Source organism: Somniosus microcephalus, chromosome 10 (genome assembly GCF_052327205.1).
Source record: "Somniosus microcephalus isolate GS21.2 chromosome 10, FLI_Smic_1.0, whole genome shotgun sequence".
Taxonomy (NCBI): Eukaryota; Metazoa; Chordata; class Chondrichthyes; order Squaliformes; family Somniosidae; genus Somniosus; species Somniosus microcephalus.
The window spans coordinates 95,610,507-95,625,074 of record NC_140996.1 but is presented as its reverse complement, the minus strand read 5'-3'; the positions used below and the strand labels follow the sequence as shown (position 1 = coordinate 95,625,074).

The window sequence follows — 14,568 nt, the reverse complement described above, 5'->3', positions numbered from 1 at the left end:
ATTACTGAAAGCACTTGAAAGAGAGAGATATCTATTACAAAGGAAGAAACACGGTGTAGCTGAATGGGCCTTTCCAAGGGACTAGCTTTTAAAAAGGAGGCTGTGATTGGAGATGCATTTGATTAGGCTGAGCATACATCTCCATTTTGCGGGGGCACTCCCCAGATGAGGTAGTGTCTCCCCAGGCAAATAATTTCCCCGGAAGAGTTTCCGGTTTAGAAAGCTCATTTCTGAATGCAGCCATATTCATTGGACGGTTGAAATATCAATTTTGTGTCACGCCTCAGATCTTCTATACCAATACATTTGTTTGTCAGGACGATGCCCTCCTGGGTTTGGCTGCTACTGGCGGCGTAGATGGGACACGTGGGTGAGGTTTCATCCTATAAGGCCAATAGTGACTAGCGGGAGGGTGGATCCTTTAACATAAACGGGGGGGGGGGGGGGGGGAGAATTGGAGGAGAAGCCGAGGGCGTAGTGAGAGCTGGTGTGTGAGTGGATTTACTTTACCTCAGAGCAGCATGATGCAAAGATCACATCAAATCATGCTTTTTTTTTAATATAAATGAAAAGCTCTAAATTCTCCCACCGGGAAGAATTTCTGAAACCTGCTTAGACAGAGGCTCTTTCACAACTTATATGGAAAATCTCAGTCTGATTGGAACAGATTTAAAATTGAGAAATTAAAAGTTAGGGTATTTGGGGGCAAGTATAGATGCTACAGCACTATTGCAGTTCCTCCTCAATCGCCTTCTCCTAGTGGTTGAAGAGCTCCTCCCAGAGTTGAAATGCGGATTCCGCCCACTAAGGGGCACAATGGACATGATCTTTACTGCGTGTCAATTACAACAGAAATGCAGGGAATAGCACCAACCACTGTACATGGCCTTTGACCTCACAAAGGCCTTCGACACCATCAATCGTGAGGGATTATGGAGTATCCTCCTCAAATTCGGCTGCCCTCAAAAGTGTGTCACCATCCTCCGCCTGCTTTACGACGACACGCAAGCCGGTGATCCTGACCAACGGATCCACCACAGACTCAATTCACGTGCGGACTGGGGTCAAGCAAGGCTGTGTCATCGCACCAATGCTCTTCTCGATCTTCCTGGCTGCAATGCTCCATCTCACCCTCAGTAAGCTCCCCGCTGGAGTGGGGCGAATCTACAGAACAAACGGGAACCTGTTCAACCTCCATCGCCTCCAATCCAGATGCAACGTCGTCCCATCCTCTGTCAACAAATTACAGTAAGCAGACGACGCTTGCGTCTGCGCACACGGAGGTCGAACTCCAAACCATCGTCAACACCTTCAGCGAAGCGTACGAGAGAATGGACCTTACACTAAACATCCGCAAGATAAAAGTCCTCTACCAACCTGCCCCTGCCACACAGTACTGCTCCCCGATTATCAAAATCCATGACGAGGCCTTGAACAACGTGGACCACTTTCCATACCTCAAGGGCAGACGTCGATGACGAAGTCGAACACCGCCTTCAGTGTGCCAGTGTAGCTTTCAGTCGCCTGAGGAAGAGTGTGTTTGAAGACCAGGACCTCAAACCCAGCAACAAGCTCATGGTCTACAGATCAGTAGTGATACCCGCCCTCCTGTATGCTTCAGAGACATGGACCAAGTACAGCAGGTACCTCAAAGCACTGGAGAGGTACCATCAACGCTGCCTCCGCAAGATCCTACAAATCCATTGGCCGGATAGGTGCACCAACGTCAGTGTTCTCGCTCAGGCCAACATCCCCAGCATTGAAGCTTTGATCACGCTCGATTAGCTCCGATGGACGGGCCACATCGCCCGCATGCACAATACGAGACTCCCAAAACAAGCGCTCTACTCGGAGTTCCGACACGGCAAGAGAGCCCCAGGTGGGCAGAGGAAACGCTTCAAGGACACCCTCAAAACCTCCTTGAAAAAGTGCAACTTCCCCATCGACACCTGGGAAACCCTGGCCCAAGACTGCACAAAGTGGAGGAGGATAAGCATCCAGGAAGGTGCCGAACACCTCGAGTCTCTTCACCAAGAGCAAGCGGAAGCCAAGTGCAAACAGCAGAAGGAGCGCACGTCAACCCAAGCACCCCACCAACCACCATCTGCCCTAGCTGTGACAGAGACTATAGGTCCAGCATTGGACTCATCAGTCACCTGAGAACTCATTTTTTAGTGTGGAAGCAAGTCATCCTCGGTTTCGAGGGACTACCTAAGAGAAGAGTTGACATAGCTATGACGCTATGCTGTATGACGTAGAACACGCAAGATTGGCGACTCGGTGTAAAATGAAAATGGCGTTGTTAAAAAAGCATAATTGCTGCTTTGACAACCAGCCTGAACAGGGTTATTGTATTATTTATAAACTGTGTCTGAATATGCTTCAATAGTGTGACATCACATCCGAGGTAATTATATGCACATTGGTTTTGTATTTGTAATGTACATGTGCAACTGTTGCATCGCTGTGCTGCGCAACCTATATTTTCCATCCTGGCTACTTTGCTGTACTCCCACCCGGTGTGTCCCTGGATAAGGTTTAGAAAATATGGTCACCCTACATTTGGTTCACCCTCCAGAATGCCCCACCTGTAAGAAATTGCCAGACCAATTGGTGGTCAGTTTGAAGAACATTTTTACAGGCAAAACAAAGATCAATTACAGCAACTGTAACAATCCTGCCTTCTGCAGCAAAACTTCAGCAGCAGTAAGAGTTGTCAGAATATCTACCTTCAAGTAATTCCAACATTAATTACCTCAAAATGTGGAGTCCTTTTCTCCAATTAGACTTTATCCCTGGCAAATTGCAGCTGAACCCAACATTACTTGAGAACATGCTTTCTAGGTTGGGCAGTTCATCCGATGAAGGCAGTGTCAATCATCATAGCGAGATATGGGGCAGCTACTTGAAGCCACGACCTGCTTAAATGCTCATAAGATGAATGTCTTCGTAAAGGGGTCTCCAAACTACAGCCCTTGAAGTCCAAGCAACGCGATCTTATTTGAGTTTATACTTATTATTACTGTAGCTGGTTTTCCTGGTTAGAATCTTGAGGGCTTGGAGGTTTGGATGAGGTTGTTTTGGTACAATTGTCTCATTGGTGGATAAATCCTAGCAGGTATACCAAAATCTGTTAGCATCAATAACTTAAAACTAATGAGAACATGGATATAAAGCTTATATTGGCTCCCAATGCTCAGCAGTACACACTAAAGCAGCCCACAAAGGACCAAAACTTGAGAAGTCCTCAATTAAAATATCTGAACAAAGCTGTTCCAGGATGACAGCATGAGGAAAATTAGTTGCAGTTGCCTAAAAAAGTTCTTGTATCTGGCGTCACAGAGGACAGCAGCCAGCAAAGTTAAGATCTGTATGTTGCACTGAGTGTGCACACTTGAACTGTTGGGAGGGTGAAACATTCAAGCTACATGCTAGTGATATGATCTAGCATTAGTACACCTATACAAAGAGCTGTCTGGAATCAGGCATTCATGGAAGACCAGTTTCTGTGATTGCATTAGCTAGGACTTCCCAATAGACATTGTAGAAATGTAATCCGGTCCAGATGGGATGTATCCTAGGTTGCTGAGGGAACTAAGGGTGGAAATAGCAGAGGCTTTAGGCACAATCTTTCAATCCTCCTTGGGTATAGTAGTGGTGCCAAAGAACTAGAGGGGTGTAAATATCACACCACTGTTTAAAAAAGGGGAGAGATAAACCAGATAAGTCAGCCTAACATTGATGGTGGGGTAATTTCTAGAGACCATAATCAGGGACAACATTAAATGTCACTTTGAAGAACAAGGGTTAATAAATAACAGCCAACATGGACTTGTTAAAGGTAAATCATGTCTGACTAACTTGATTGAGTTCTTCACTGAAATAACAGAGGGTTGATGAAGGTAGTCCAGTCGTTGTTGTGTATATGGACTTTCAGAAGGCATTTGATAAAATGCCACATATAATAGACTTGTTAGCAAATTTGAAGCCCATGGGATTAAAGAGGCAATGGCAGCATGGATACGAATAAGCTAAGAGACAGAAAGCAGAGAGCAGTGGCAAGGGGTTCTTTATCAGACTGGAGAGAATTATACAGTAGTATCCCCCAGGGGTCAGTATTAGGAGCACTGCTCCTTTTGATATAGATTAATGACCTGGACTTGGATATAGGGGGCATGATTTTAAAATTTACAGATGACACAAAGCTTGGAAATGTAACAAACATTTCCCACACAACCAATCCTGTAATCATGAAGGGGATGAGAGAAGCTATCGCCATGTCATTTCTGGTGCAGAGGAACTTCTTTTCTAGGCCCTCACGGTCTTACCGAATTGGCTGTTGGAGAATTGTTATGAATGGAATAGGAACATTTGGCCCTTTCTGATTGATCTACAGACCACCCAACTGCTCAACATAACTAACCCTCAACCCCTCCTCTCTTTCTGCTATTCACTTCAATAGCCGTCCCTGATAATGTGTAAATTAGGCTAGCAGCCTTGATGCAAACAAAAATATTCCAATTGGCTTTTTGTACCTCTAACTAACATTTCCAGCTAACTTTCTTAACTTTTCCCAACTCCTGTTACCTAGAACAATTGTGGTTACTCATCTCTGTACACTTTCAAAGGCAAGTAGGACTCAACAGAATGCCTCTAAAATAGTCAAAAAGTCAGGTTAGACGGCAACAACTATTTCTTGAAGACACAGTCACTTAAGCAGTTTACATTCCTGAGGGAGGATGGCAATGGGGCATTTTGAAGATTTGTGGATTAGTTAGATTTACCTGGTGGTGTGTCATAGGTAACCAAGGTCTCGTGAAACTTCCTTTATTGCCTCGTGGTGCAAGGAAGGTTTGAACCCTCATAGTTCTCCTTGAATTATTCACAGTACCTTTTTTTCTCTCATGCACCATCTAGTGAATAGAGTGAGACCCGACTGTCTCTTTCTCATACGATAGCAAAATACTGCAGATGCTGGAAATCCGAAACAACAACAGAAAATGCTGGAGTTTTTCCAGCATTTTCTGTTGTTATTTTGTCTCTTTCTCATCTTTTCCCAGTATTCTTCCAATTTTGCAAACTTGTTCCATATGCTCTCTACACAAAAGTTACCATTTGAAAGAGTGGTGGTCACAATGGCGTTATCTTGTCATGCAAGCTTTAAATGCTTGATGACTATCAAATTGGAAGGCCACACCTATTTAAAGGCACACAATTAATCAAGCCTTGAAGTGAACCTATCTCAAAGTATGCTGTCTGGGCATTACTGTATCCAATTGACAACTACCATATAGTTGCAGTGACACCATGCCACAAGAATCTGCCTTTCTACTCCTCAGATCAGACATAAAAGATGGTTAGAGTTATCTAAATGTTTGAAGTATTGCAACAAGACAAAATATTACAGTATGTTGGATACATAGTAATTAGTGTGCTTGCAGCACAGTTCCTATGCCTTGTATTTTTCCAACAAGCTTTAGCTTTTTGCTCAGCTCACTACTTTCCATTCTTTGCCCATTTGTTTCTAATGATTCTTCAGATTCATACTGACATGCTCGACTCGCAACAGCAATTTCTTTCTCAAGCAAATCTTCACAATCACTCCCATCCTCCTCTGAGCAAATTTACTGATTTTCAAATCTCATGTGCACTTGGGAAAGTCAATCTCAAGTATACAAGGACCACTGTCTTTATTGGGCCAGAAATTCGGGTCCCAACGCGTGAGTACGGACGGGGTACTCATGCGTGGGCCCGGAGGATTTGCCGATTTTCAGCATGCACAGCGCATGCGGGGAAAACCGGCATTTCCTGTCCTCTGACCCAAGGGGTTAAGAGGCGGAACGCGTACGGATTGACAGGCAGCACGTGCGCAATGGAATTCCTGTTTTTTGACAGGTTTGCGCGTGTGTAAGCGCCTCTCCTTTTTACGAATGTAAAAAGGAGACGCAAGGACTTCATTCTTGAAGGTAAGTGGTCTTTAACTTAAAATTATTACATTTTTTCCACAGCTTTATTGTTTTTAAGGACGTTACAGTAAGGTAAGTGTAGTTTTAGACCTGATTTACTAAAAAATTATTTTTTTCAAAAATTTTATTAATTGTTTAAAATAGTTTTTTAAAGTTATTCATAGTTAATTTAATTATTGGGATGTTTTTTAAAATTTTATTTAAAGTTTAAGTAGTGTTTTGGGGTGCAGTACTTTTCATGAGTTTGACAGTTCTTGCTCTCAAACTTATGAATGAAGTTTCCCCTCCCCTGATTGGCTGAACAGTGCTCACCTGATCCCAGCCGGCACATCGCACTAACTACGCCGCTGGGTCAGGTTAGCACAGCGCGCCGACATCAGAACCAGGCCACTGACATGAAATCCACTGCGGGCCAGGTTTCAGATGTCGGCGCGCCGGGTAAGTGCACATCGGGGGCTTGCACGCGCGGCAAGCCCCCGACACCAAGTTCTGGGCCAATATAGTTTTAAATCACCGCACAGTTCATATGTTATTGGCTTACTGCACCTGAACATTAAGCCGTCAGACGGTGATATAAGTAAATTTCACGCACGCGCACGCAAAAACATACTCACCCTTTTCGTAGATATGTTAAAGCACAGTTTGGTTTCAACTCGAGGGCTTTGCTGGCATCATCGACAACCTCTATAAAACAAGATGGGCAATTTTTAATCAAGTTAAAAGCATTCTTTCTATTTTAGGATCTTACTTCACCTAGTAACCCAGCCCATTTATTCAAAGAGCAATTTTACTAATATGCAATTTAGATACTGGGGATAAGAGGTGGCACTTAGTTGAAAGATTGTGCTCTATTTAAAGTACTGCCTTTGTATGTCTCCTATTTATTTTGTTCGGCAACAGCCCTTTTAAAATCCCTGTATTTTAAGAATTTGTCTTAATAGTCCTTAATATATCTACTTGGTATTTTAAAATGTGAGGTAGGTGCACTGCGACATCAAAAGCAATCAAATGTTGCCCAATGTGCAGCACAATCTTGCTATTAACCAGACTGACCAAAGACTTCAAAGAGATTAGCAGGAACATTATCATTTTTAAATAATTATTCTAGGTTACTAAACAATCCAAATACACGGTACCTCTCAAGAAGCAAAGGATGGACTGCACTGTAATTACCCTGACATATCACCAAAGCACTTCCTCCTGGCTTTAATACAATCAGATTTTACTGGGAAGATTTTACTGGGTAGAATTACTGAATCTAGTGTGGCATTGCCCACAAAAAATTAGGCAGGAGACATGCCACCACCCCACCAAAAACAGTGCATGTTGGAAATTGTATGTTTATTAAGCTACCAAATGCCAACTGCAAACCCGAAAGACTGGCAAAGGAGAAGCAGCTGTAAGAGCTCACAGGCTAATAAAGAACCTCATCAGCACCAAGCAGCGGACAAAACCAACAAACAGAAAAGCCACATCATCTGGCCGAACAGAATATCCAGACGATAACCATTCAGGCACCTACTCAGAGCGTGCAGGAGGTCCTGAAGGGAAAACTTTGGGTCCGACCGAGTTTTTTTTTTGTTTATGGGATGTGGGCGTCGCTGGCAAGACCAGCATTAATTGCCCATCCCTTGCATATTAGTGGAGGATGAGCGGCAGGAACAGCCTGGAGAATTAGTCTCAGACAAACTTGCCAGACTATGCAAGACTCGAACCAGAAACAGTCAGACAAGTTTATACAAAGTAAACCATGGCAAGATAAGCATTTTAGCAGAGGCTGAGGAAGAATACCAGGTCCTGTGGGGTGGTGGTGGGAACAGCCAGCAGAATAGAGCCGAGAGAGAAATACACTCAGAAAAGTTCAATTAATTATTAATTTGCACCTAGAAATAAGGAAAATAAAGCAAGGAGAAAAGAAAATGGTGAGTAGTTGTTCCAAATTCACTATTATCCAAGAGGAAAGTTAGGAATGTTGGCAGTGTCCTTGAACTGTGAGGCCACATGAGTAACGATGCAGTTAGCATAGGCATAGCTTCGGGAGCTAATGAAGGTCCATGAAGTAGAAGTGCAAAACTGCAGGCATGACTGTGTAAAAGCTGGCTTTCCAATGGGCAATTCCTATTGAGGCACTACCTAGCGCAGTGGCAAAATATGGCCCACCAATGGATTTGATCCACCCCGCCAACTGATTCCCGAACTCAACAGCAAAAACTAATGATTTTTGCTTTTGCTGTCTTCATCTTTGCCACGTCTCCTGTGATTGGCTTCTGCTGGCTCACGTGCATCTGGAATGGGGTCCGCGAGTTAGTAGTCTCGCACGACAAGAGTTGGTTTTGCCATCAGAAGTCCCCCGTGTATTTGAGACTACTGGAATGGTCTCAGACTCAGACTGTGGCTGCGCACCGTTGGACTCCATTTGCAACACATGTTGGGCGAGTTCACTGCTTGAGGAGATTACTGTGGTAAGTTTTTTTTTGATTATCAGACATTGAAACCCGAAGGCCGGGCGGGAAAATCACTGTGTCTCCCTTTATTCATGCTGGCACCATGATTTTCAGAGCCATGGGGCCCAGCTGTTTCAATAAATCTTTGCATGATCTGCCCCTTTGACCAGGGTCTGGCTCCTCCTGGGATCGGCAGATTTCAATCTTTTCTAGGGAGGACAACCAGGAGTGAGAGATCCAAGCGCACGGAGAGACCGGTCCAAAGTTTTAAAATTAGTGAAGAGTCTCAGCTGGAGTTGGCGGAGATTGACGGCGACCTGGTTCTTTGCTATTTTCGCCAGGAATAGTCTGGACTGGGTGGGGGTGGAAGAGCATTGGTGTCAGCAGCCTCAGGGTTCCGGTCTTCTTGGAAGCAGCAGCCAACAGCTGCTCGACTCCTCGCGGTGTGGCAAGCAGAACCAGACTGGCACCGTCTACTCCAGTAATTTGCACGTGGCCTTGGAGTGGGGGGGTGGGGAAGGGGATGGAAAGAAAGAGACTTGCCAGTGGAAAAGAGCAGCATTGTTGGGGGTTGGGAACTACGACAGTCAGTCCCTGTACCCTTGGCCAGGGGAAAATTAGCTGGGGCACTCGCTTTCAATTGCGATGAGGTGCACGTTGTGTGTGGTATATACATACAGGAATTGGCTCAGCAGTGATTCCAGTCAACCCTCGCAAAGAATAGCCACTTGGGTAATGTATCGGAGGGCAACAGAACTGGATCCCAATACCCTCGAGAGAAGGGGGTGCAAAATTTGATCTCTGGCATCTCTTTAGTAGCACTTCAATACTTTGTGTGTGCAATAATTTATAAACTCGAGTGTTTAGCGATTTGGGTCTCACTGGGGTTCGTTGAATTTTATGTGACTACGTTAGTGTTGCCATTGAGTGAGTTTCTTTGTTTTTCTTTAACCAAAATTTCAATATGCAAGTGTAAGACTATATTTTGAGCTGTTGTGCAATCGCTTTTATACACACTAAAAAAAAATCAGGACAAAATTTATTTTTGAAAATAAAATTTAAAATATTTTATAGCAGATGTTTGATTGTTAGTATATGATTTGTTTTAGCTATAATTGTTAAAATAACTTCTGAAAGTTTGAAACTGTTTAAAGTTTTTCTTCCTTTTACAAAATTGTACAGCAGTTGTTGAGTAACCAGTTTTACAGTTTTAATTATGGCATAACAATATCAATGGCTAAGATAAGTTTTGGGTAAACCTGTATCATGTTTGTTAACATGTTAGTAAGTGTCATTTTTATTAAGTGTGGAAATGACATGAAGGGTTCCTTATACAATAAATGCCATAACAAATTTTAATGGCAGCTGTTAACACATTTCATTTTATGTGCGGCCCTCAACAGCTCACTGAAACTTGTTAAGTGGCCCTCCAGCCCAAATAATTGCCTACCCTTGACCTAGAGGCACAACAGAATGATGATGCTCAAATAAGCACTATACAAAATACATAGCAAATTTAATACCTTAATTAATTTATATGAAAGAACTCTCATAATACAAATGCTAAAAAAGGTACACATTCAAGCCCAAAAAAACTAAAGTGCTTTCCATCTAAAGCACATGCATCGCCATAAGAATCTTCTTGTAATATTCTTAAATTAGAGCATCGACCACAAGTCACACAACTGTTAACTAATGTGCTTTTAGATAATAAGTGAGAGTCTCTACTTTGAGGTTATAGAGAAATTTGTGTCTCCTCCCCTATCCAGGTTTTCAAAATGGTATGCTTTAATGAACTTATCAGACTATTGTTAGGAGAAATAAGAAACTATCTTGTCTTATTTTGGATTGCTAGACACTAAAAAAAAAATATTGTTTGTTAGCTAGTCAAATAATATCTCCACTCCTGAAATAATCAGGATATCAGTTGCCACATTAGAAAAGAATCAAAGGAGGCAACAAAACGCACCATATTTTGTTTTTCATATAATCATAGAGCACAGGAGACCATTCGGCACATCAGGTCTGTGACGGCTCTTTGAAGAATTGTCCAATTAGTCCCACTCACCTGCACTTTTCACAGAATCACAGAATCCCCACAGTGCAGATAGAGGCCATTTCGGCCCATCGAGCCTGCACCGACACATATCCCACCCGATCCCCGTAACCTCTACACCAACACATATCCCACCCTATCCCCGTAACCCCACGTATTTAATCCCCCTAACACTAAGGGTCAATTTATCATAGCCAATCAACCTAACCCGCACATTTTTGGACTGTGGGAGGAAACCGGAGCACCCGGAGGAAACCCACGCAAACACGGGGAGAATGTGCAAACTCCACACAGACAGTCACCTGAGGCCGGATTCGAACCCGGGTCTCTGGCGCTGTGAGGCAACAGTGCTAACCACTATGCCACCGTGCTGCCCTTCGCCTTGCCTTGCAAATTTTTCCTTTACTTATATATCCAATTCTCTTTTAAAAGTTATTAAATCTACTTCCACCAAATCTAATTCCAGATCATAACAACTCGCTGCATAAAACAATAGCTCATCTTTTTTTTTTTGCTAGCAATTAACTTACATCTGTGTCTTCTGTTTACCAATCCCCTTCCAGTGGAAGCAGTTTCTCCCAGCCCACTATCAAAACCCCTCATAATTTTGAACACTTCTGTTGAATCTCCCTTTAACCTTCTCTGCTCTAAGAATAACAATCCCACCTTCTCTAGTCTCTCCATACAACTGAAGTCCCTCATCCCTGGTATCATTCTAGTAAATCTCCGCTACACACTCTCCAAGGCCTTGACATCCTTCCTAAAGTGTGGCAACTAGAATTGAACATCATACTCTAGCTGAGGTTTAAATAGTGATTGACAAAGGTTTAGCATAACTTTCTTGTTTTTGTACTCTATGGGCCTGATTTTGTGGCTTGTGTGGGAAATGTACGGATTCCCCCGAATGTGGGGTTCTGACACACAAAAAAATGTCAGCCAGCTGCACGCAATTTCCCCTCAAGTGGCCAATTGATTTCCAGCATGTGGGCAGCCTTGTTATTGTCTATTTCTAGTCAGAAAGCCCCACAGTATGAGGTCATTATTCGTGGTGCTTTCAAGGTCCACAGCAAGCATTGCATTCTCTGAAGGCTTCCAAACGAACCATACAGGATGGCAGAGGAGCCTGCAGCAGTTGTGGCCAGTGCCAGACCCCGAGCTGCCTCCACATTCAACGAAGCTTCACTGCAGGCATTATTGGATGGGGTTAGGGCCCACAGGGAGGTCCTCTTCCCTAGGTCAGGCAGGAAGAGGCCTCCCACTGAGACCAAGGCTGCATGGATGCAGGTGTCAGCAGATGTCAACTCGAATGTGCATGTAACCTTGGCATCAAATCTCTAACTCCTTCCTCTACTCCCCCACGAGACCATCCAGAGCCCCCGTCCCCACTGTGGAGGAGGAAGAGGCTGTGCAGCCAGACTCCTCAGAGGAAGCTCCAACCTCTGAGGGCGCAGCGTCAGCAGAAGTAAGCGCACCCAGCACCAGCGCAGACACTCACACCTCGGGGGGACCTTCGGGACATAGAGTAGTGTTGTCACCTGGTGCTTCACAGCTCACAAGTGAGCCTCAGCAGATTCTGGAGACAGGGACAGCAGTGGAGAGTCCTCGTCGGAGTGCGCAGGACTCTGCCAGCTCAGCTCAGCTGCGCTGCATGTCGACCCTCTGCCTCTGGGTCCATCCGCAAGAGAAGAGGTGATGGATCTCCATGCACAGATGCAGTAGTCTGGCAGGTTTTGTCTTCAGGGTCACTGCGAGTGTGGAGCGAATGGAGGAGTCCATAGCGACCATGAGCAGAGCCTTTGTGGAGTCATTGGCACATGAACGCATCACCATGGAAAGGATGGCAACCTCCATGGAGGAGATAACTCGCCAGGGTAAGGAAAACATGGTGAGTGCTCATAAGAGAATGACATCTCTTGAGCAGCGTTGGCCATCTATTGAACAGAGAAACCAGACCTTCATGGAAGTCCTTCTGAGTAGGACTGCCAGTGCAGAAACGGGTCCCCATGGCCCCCTAAAGCGCAGCAAGGTGCTCTCAAGCCACTTCCAAGTGCTGGCCCCTTCTGGCCTGTGCAGCTTCAGGTGAGTCAGCAGCAGCCTGGTGCTCATCCTGCTGTTCCTGGTTCTGCTGCTGCCGCCTATCCTCTAATGGCAAGAAGGAAAAAAAGGCGTCCCATGCTTCTCGTAGATGCCTCCGCTGAGGAAGCGCTGAGTGAGGGTGGCGAGAGGGGCTTCCCAGGAGATTGCATTGGAGAAGTGTGTGAGGCTCTAACCTTCCACAGCTGTGCCTAAGCCTTGAAGAAGTAGCCCCAAGCCTGCAGCAACAAGGTCCTTCACCAAACAAATGCTGTCCCTTTAAATCGCAGCTTTCCCGAATGACCTGCAGCTGAGAGCAAGCAAGCCGGCAAGCTTCACACCAGGTTTCATCAGCGGGGTTCCCCGCAGGCATGTTTAGCGTGGGGAACCCCACAAAATCGCAACGGCCCCTGAAAATCAGCTTAAACATGGAAATAATAAGTGGTAATTAGTGTTCCGACGGCCAGTTCCGCCAGCGGCGGGCGGGACTGAATCGGGTCGTGGAGAAACAGCAGTCCGAAAGTCGGGCGGGGCATCAGGCGGGGGGGGGGGGTCGCAACCCGCTTTTTCGGCGATTTTCGGCCCCCGGCTGCCTGAAAAGCCGCCCGACGGCGGATAGAAAATCGGGGCCTATGCCTCCATTTATAAAGCCAAGGATCCCATATGCTTTTTAACAGCTTAATTAACTTGTCCTGCAACATTCCAAGATGTGTGCATGTGAACCTCCAGGTCTCCCTAATCCTGCACCCGCTTTAAAATTGTACCATTTAGTTTCCATTGCCCCTCATTTTTCCTTCCAAAATGCATCACTTCACACTTCCCTGAATTAAATTTCATCTGCCATGTGTCTGCTCATTTCACCAGTCTGTCTATGTACTCCTGAAGTCTACTATCCTCCTCACTGTTTGCTATATTTCCAAGCTTTGTCTCATCTGCAAACTTTGAAATTATGCGCTGTATACCCAAGTCCAGGTCATTAATATTTATCAAAAAAGAGAAGTGGTCCTAATACCCTGGGGAACACCACTCTATACTTCCCTCCAGTCTGAAAAATAGCCATTCACCACTACTCTCTGCTTTCTGTCTCTTAGCCTATTTCGTATCCATGCTGCCAGTGCTCCTTTAAACCTTCAATTCTGCTAATAAGTTCATTATGTGGCACTTTATCAAATGCCTTTTGAAAGTCCATATACACATCAACTGCACTACCTTCATCAATCCACACCATTATTACATCGAAGAACTCAATTAAGTTTGTCAGACACAATTTGTCTTTAATAAATCAATGTTGGCTGTCGTTTATTAACCCATGTTCTTCCAAGTGACAATTCATCTTCTCCCAGAACATGGTCTATAGAAGTTTCCCCACTGGCGACATCAGGCTAACTAGCTGTTCTTATTGCATGTAGGGGCCACTTTTCCTGTTTGCTCCGGAGGAATGCAAAACACAGGAAAAAAGGCTGAATCCCATCATGACACATCTCTGCCCACTTTACGTTGCCCTAGATTTCTGGGGCTTCCACAGAAAATGGTGGAGCGCCTGACCCTACAATAGGCATAGGCCAAGGGCATCCATGTTAATGAAGCAGAATTCCTAAGCCTGCCACTTGATTTGATCAAGAAGAAAAAGCCCTTAAACCCTGCGTTCACTAACCTCATCAACTGGAGAGTCAGATGGGGTCAAGTTGCAAACACACAACCTGACGTAAATGCAATTTGTTTCTAATTTTCTTTTCTAAAGACCATCTCTGCTAACAATCCAAAGTGAGGATAGTCATCATCTTCACGATACTGTTAAGCTTACCTTTGTAATTCTGAAGCAATGTATGTGCATAGGCTCTTTGGCAGTAATATTCTGCTATGTCCAAATCCTGTTCCACTGCTGCAGTCAGCTCCTGGAAGAACAAAACAAACTGTGGTTCATAAACAGTGCAGCTTAGCAACGCTACTGAAACAAAACTACATGGACACAATTCTAAAATAAAACATTGAAACTTTGGCTAATAAACAAAATACACTCTCAAAACTG

At 44.5% G+C, this 14,568-nt stretch overlaps 1 protein-coding gene across 1 annotated transcript in view; it reads right to left on the bottom strand.

Annotated features, from left to right (window-relative positions):
- sugt1 (SGT1 homolog, MIS12 kinetochore complex assembly cochaperone) overlaps positions 1–14,568 on the bottom strand; it is a 258,577-nt gene that overhangs the window by 199,200 nt on the left and 44,809 nt on the right. The window contains exons 3-4 of the mRNA XM_085998646.1: positions 14,344–14,434; positions 6,581–6,650 (exon numbers count right to left, since the gene is read on the bottom strand). Of these exons, the coding sequence (XP_085854772.1) occupies positions 6,581–6,650; positions 14,344–14,434 (161 nt within the window). The remainder of the gene's footprint in view (positions 1–6,580; positions 6,651–14,343; positions 14,435–14,568) is intronic.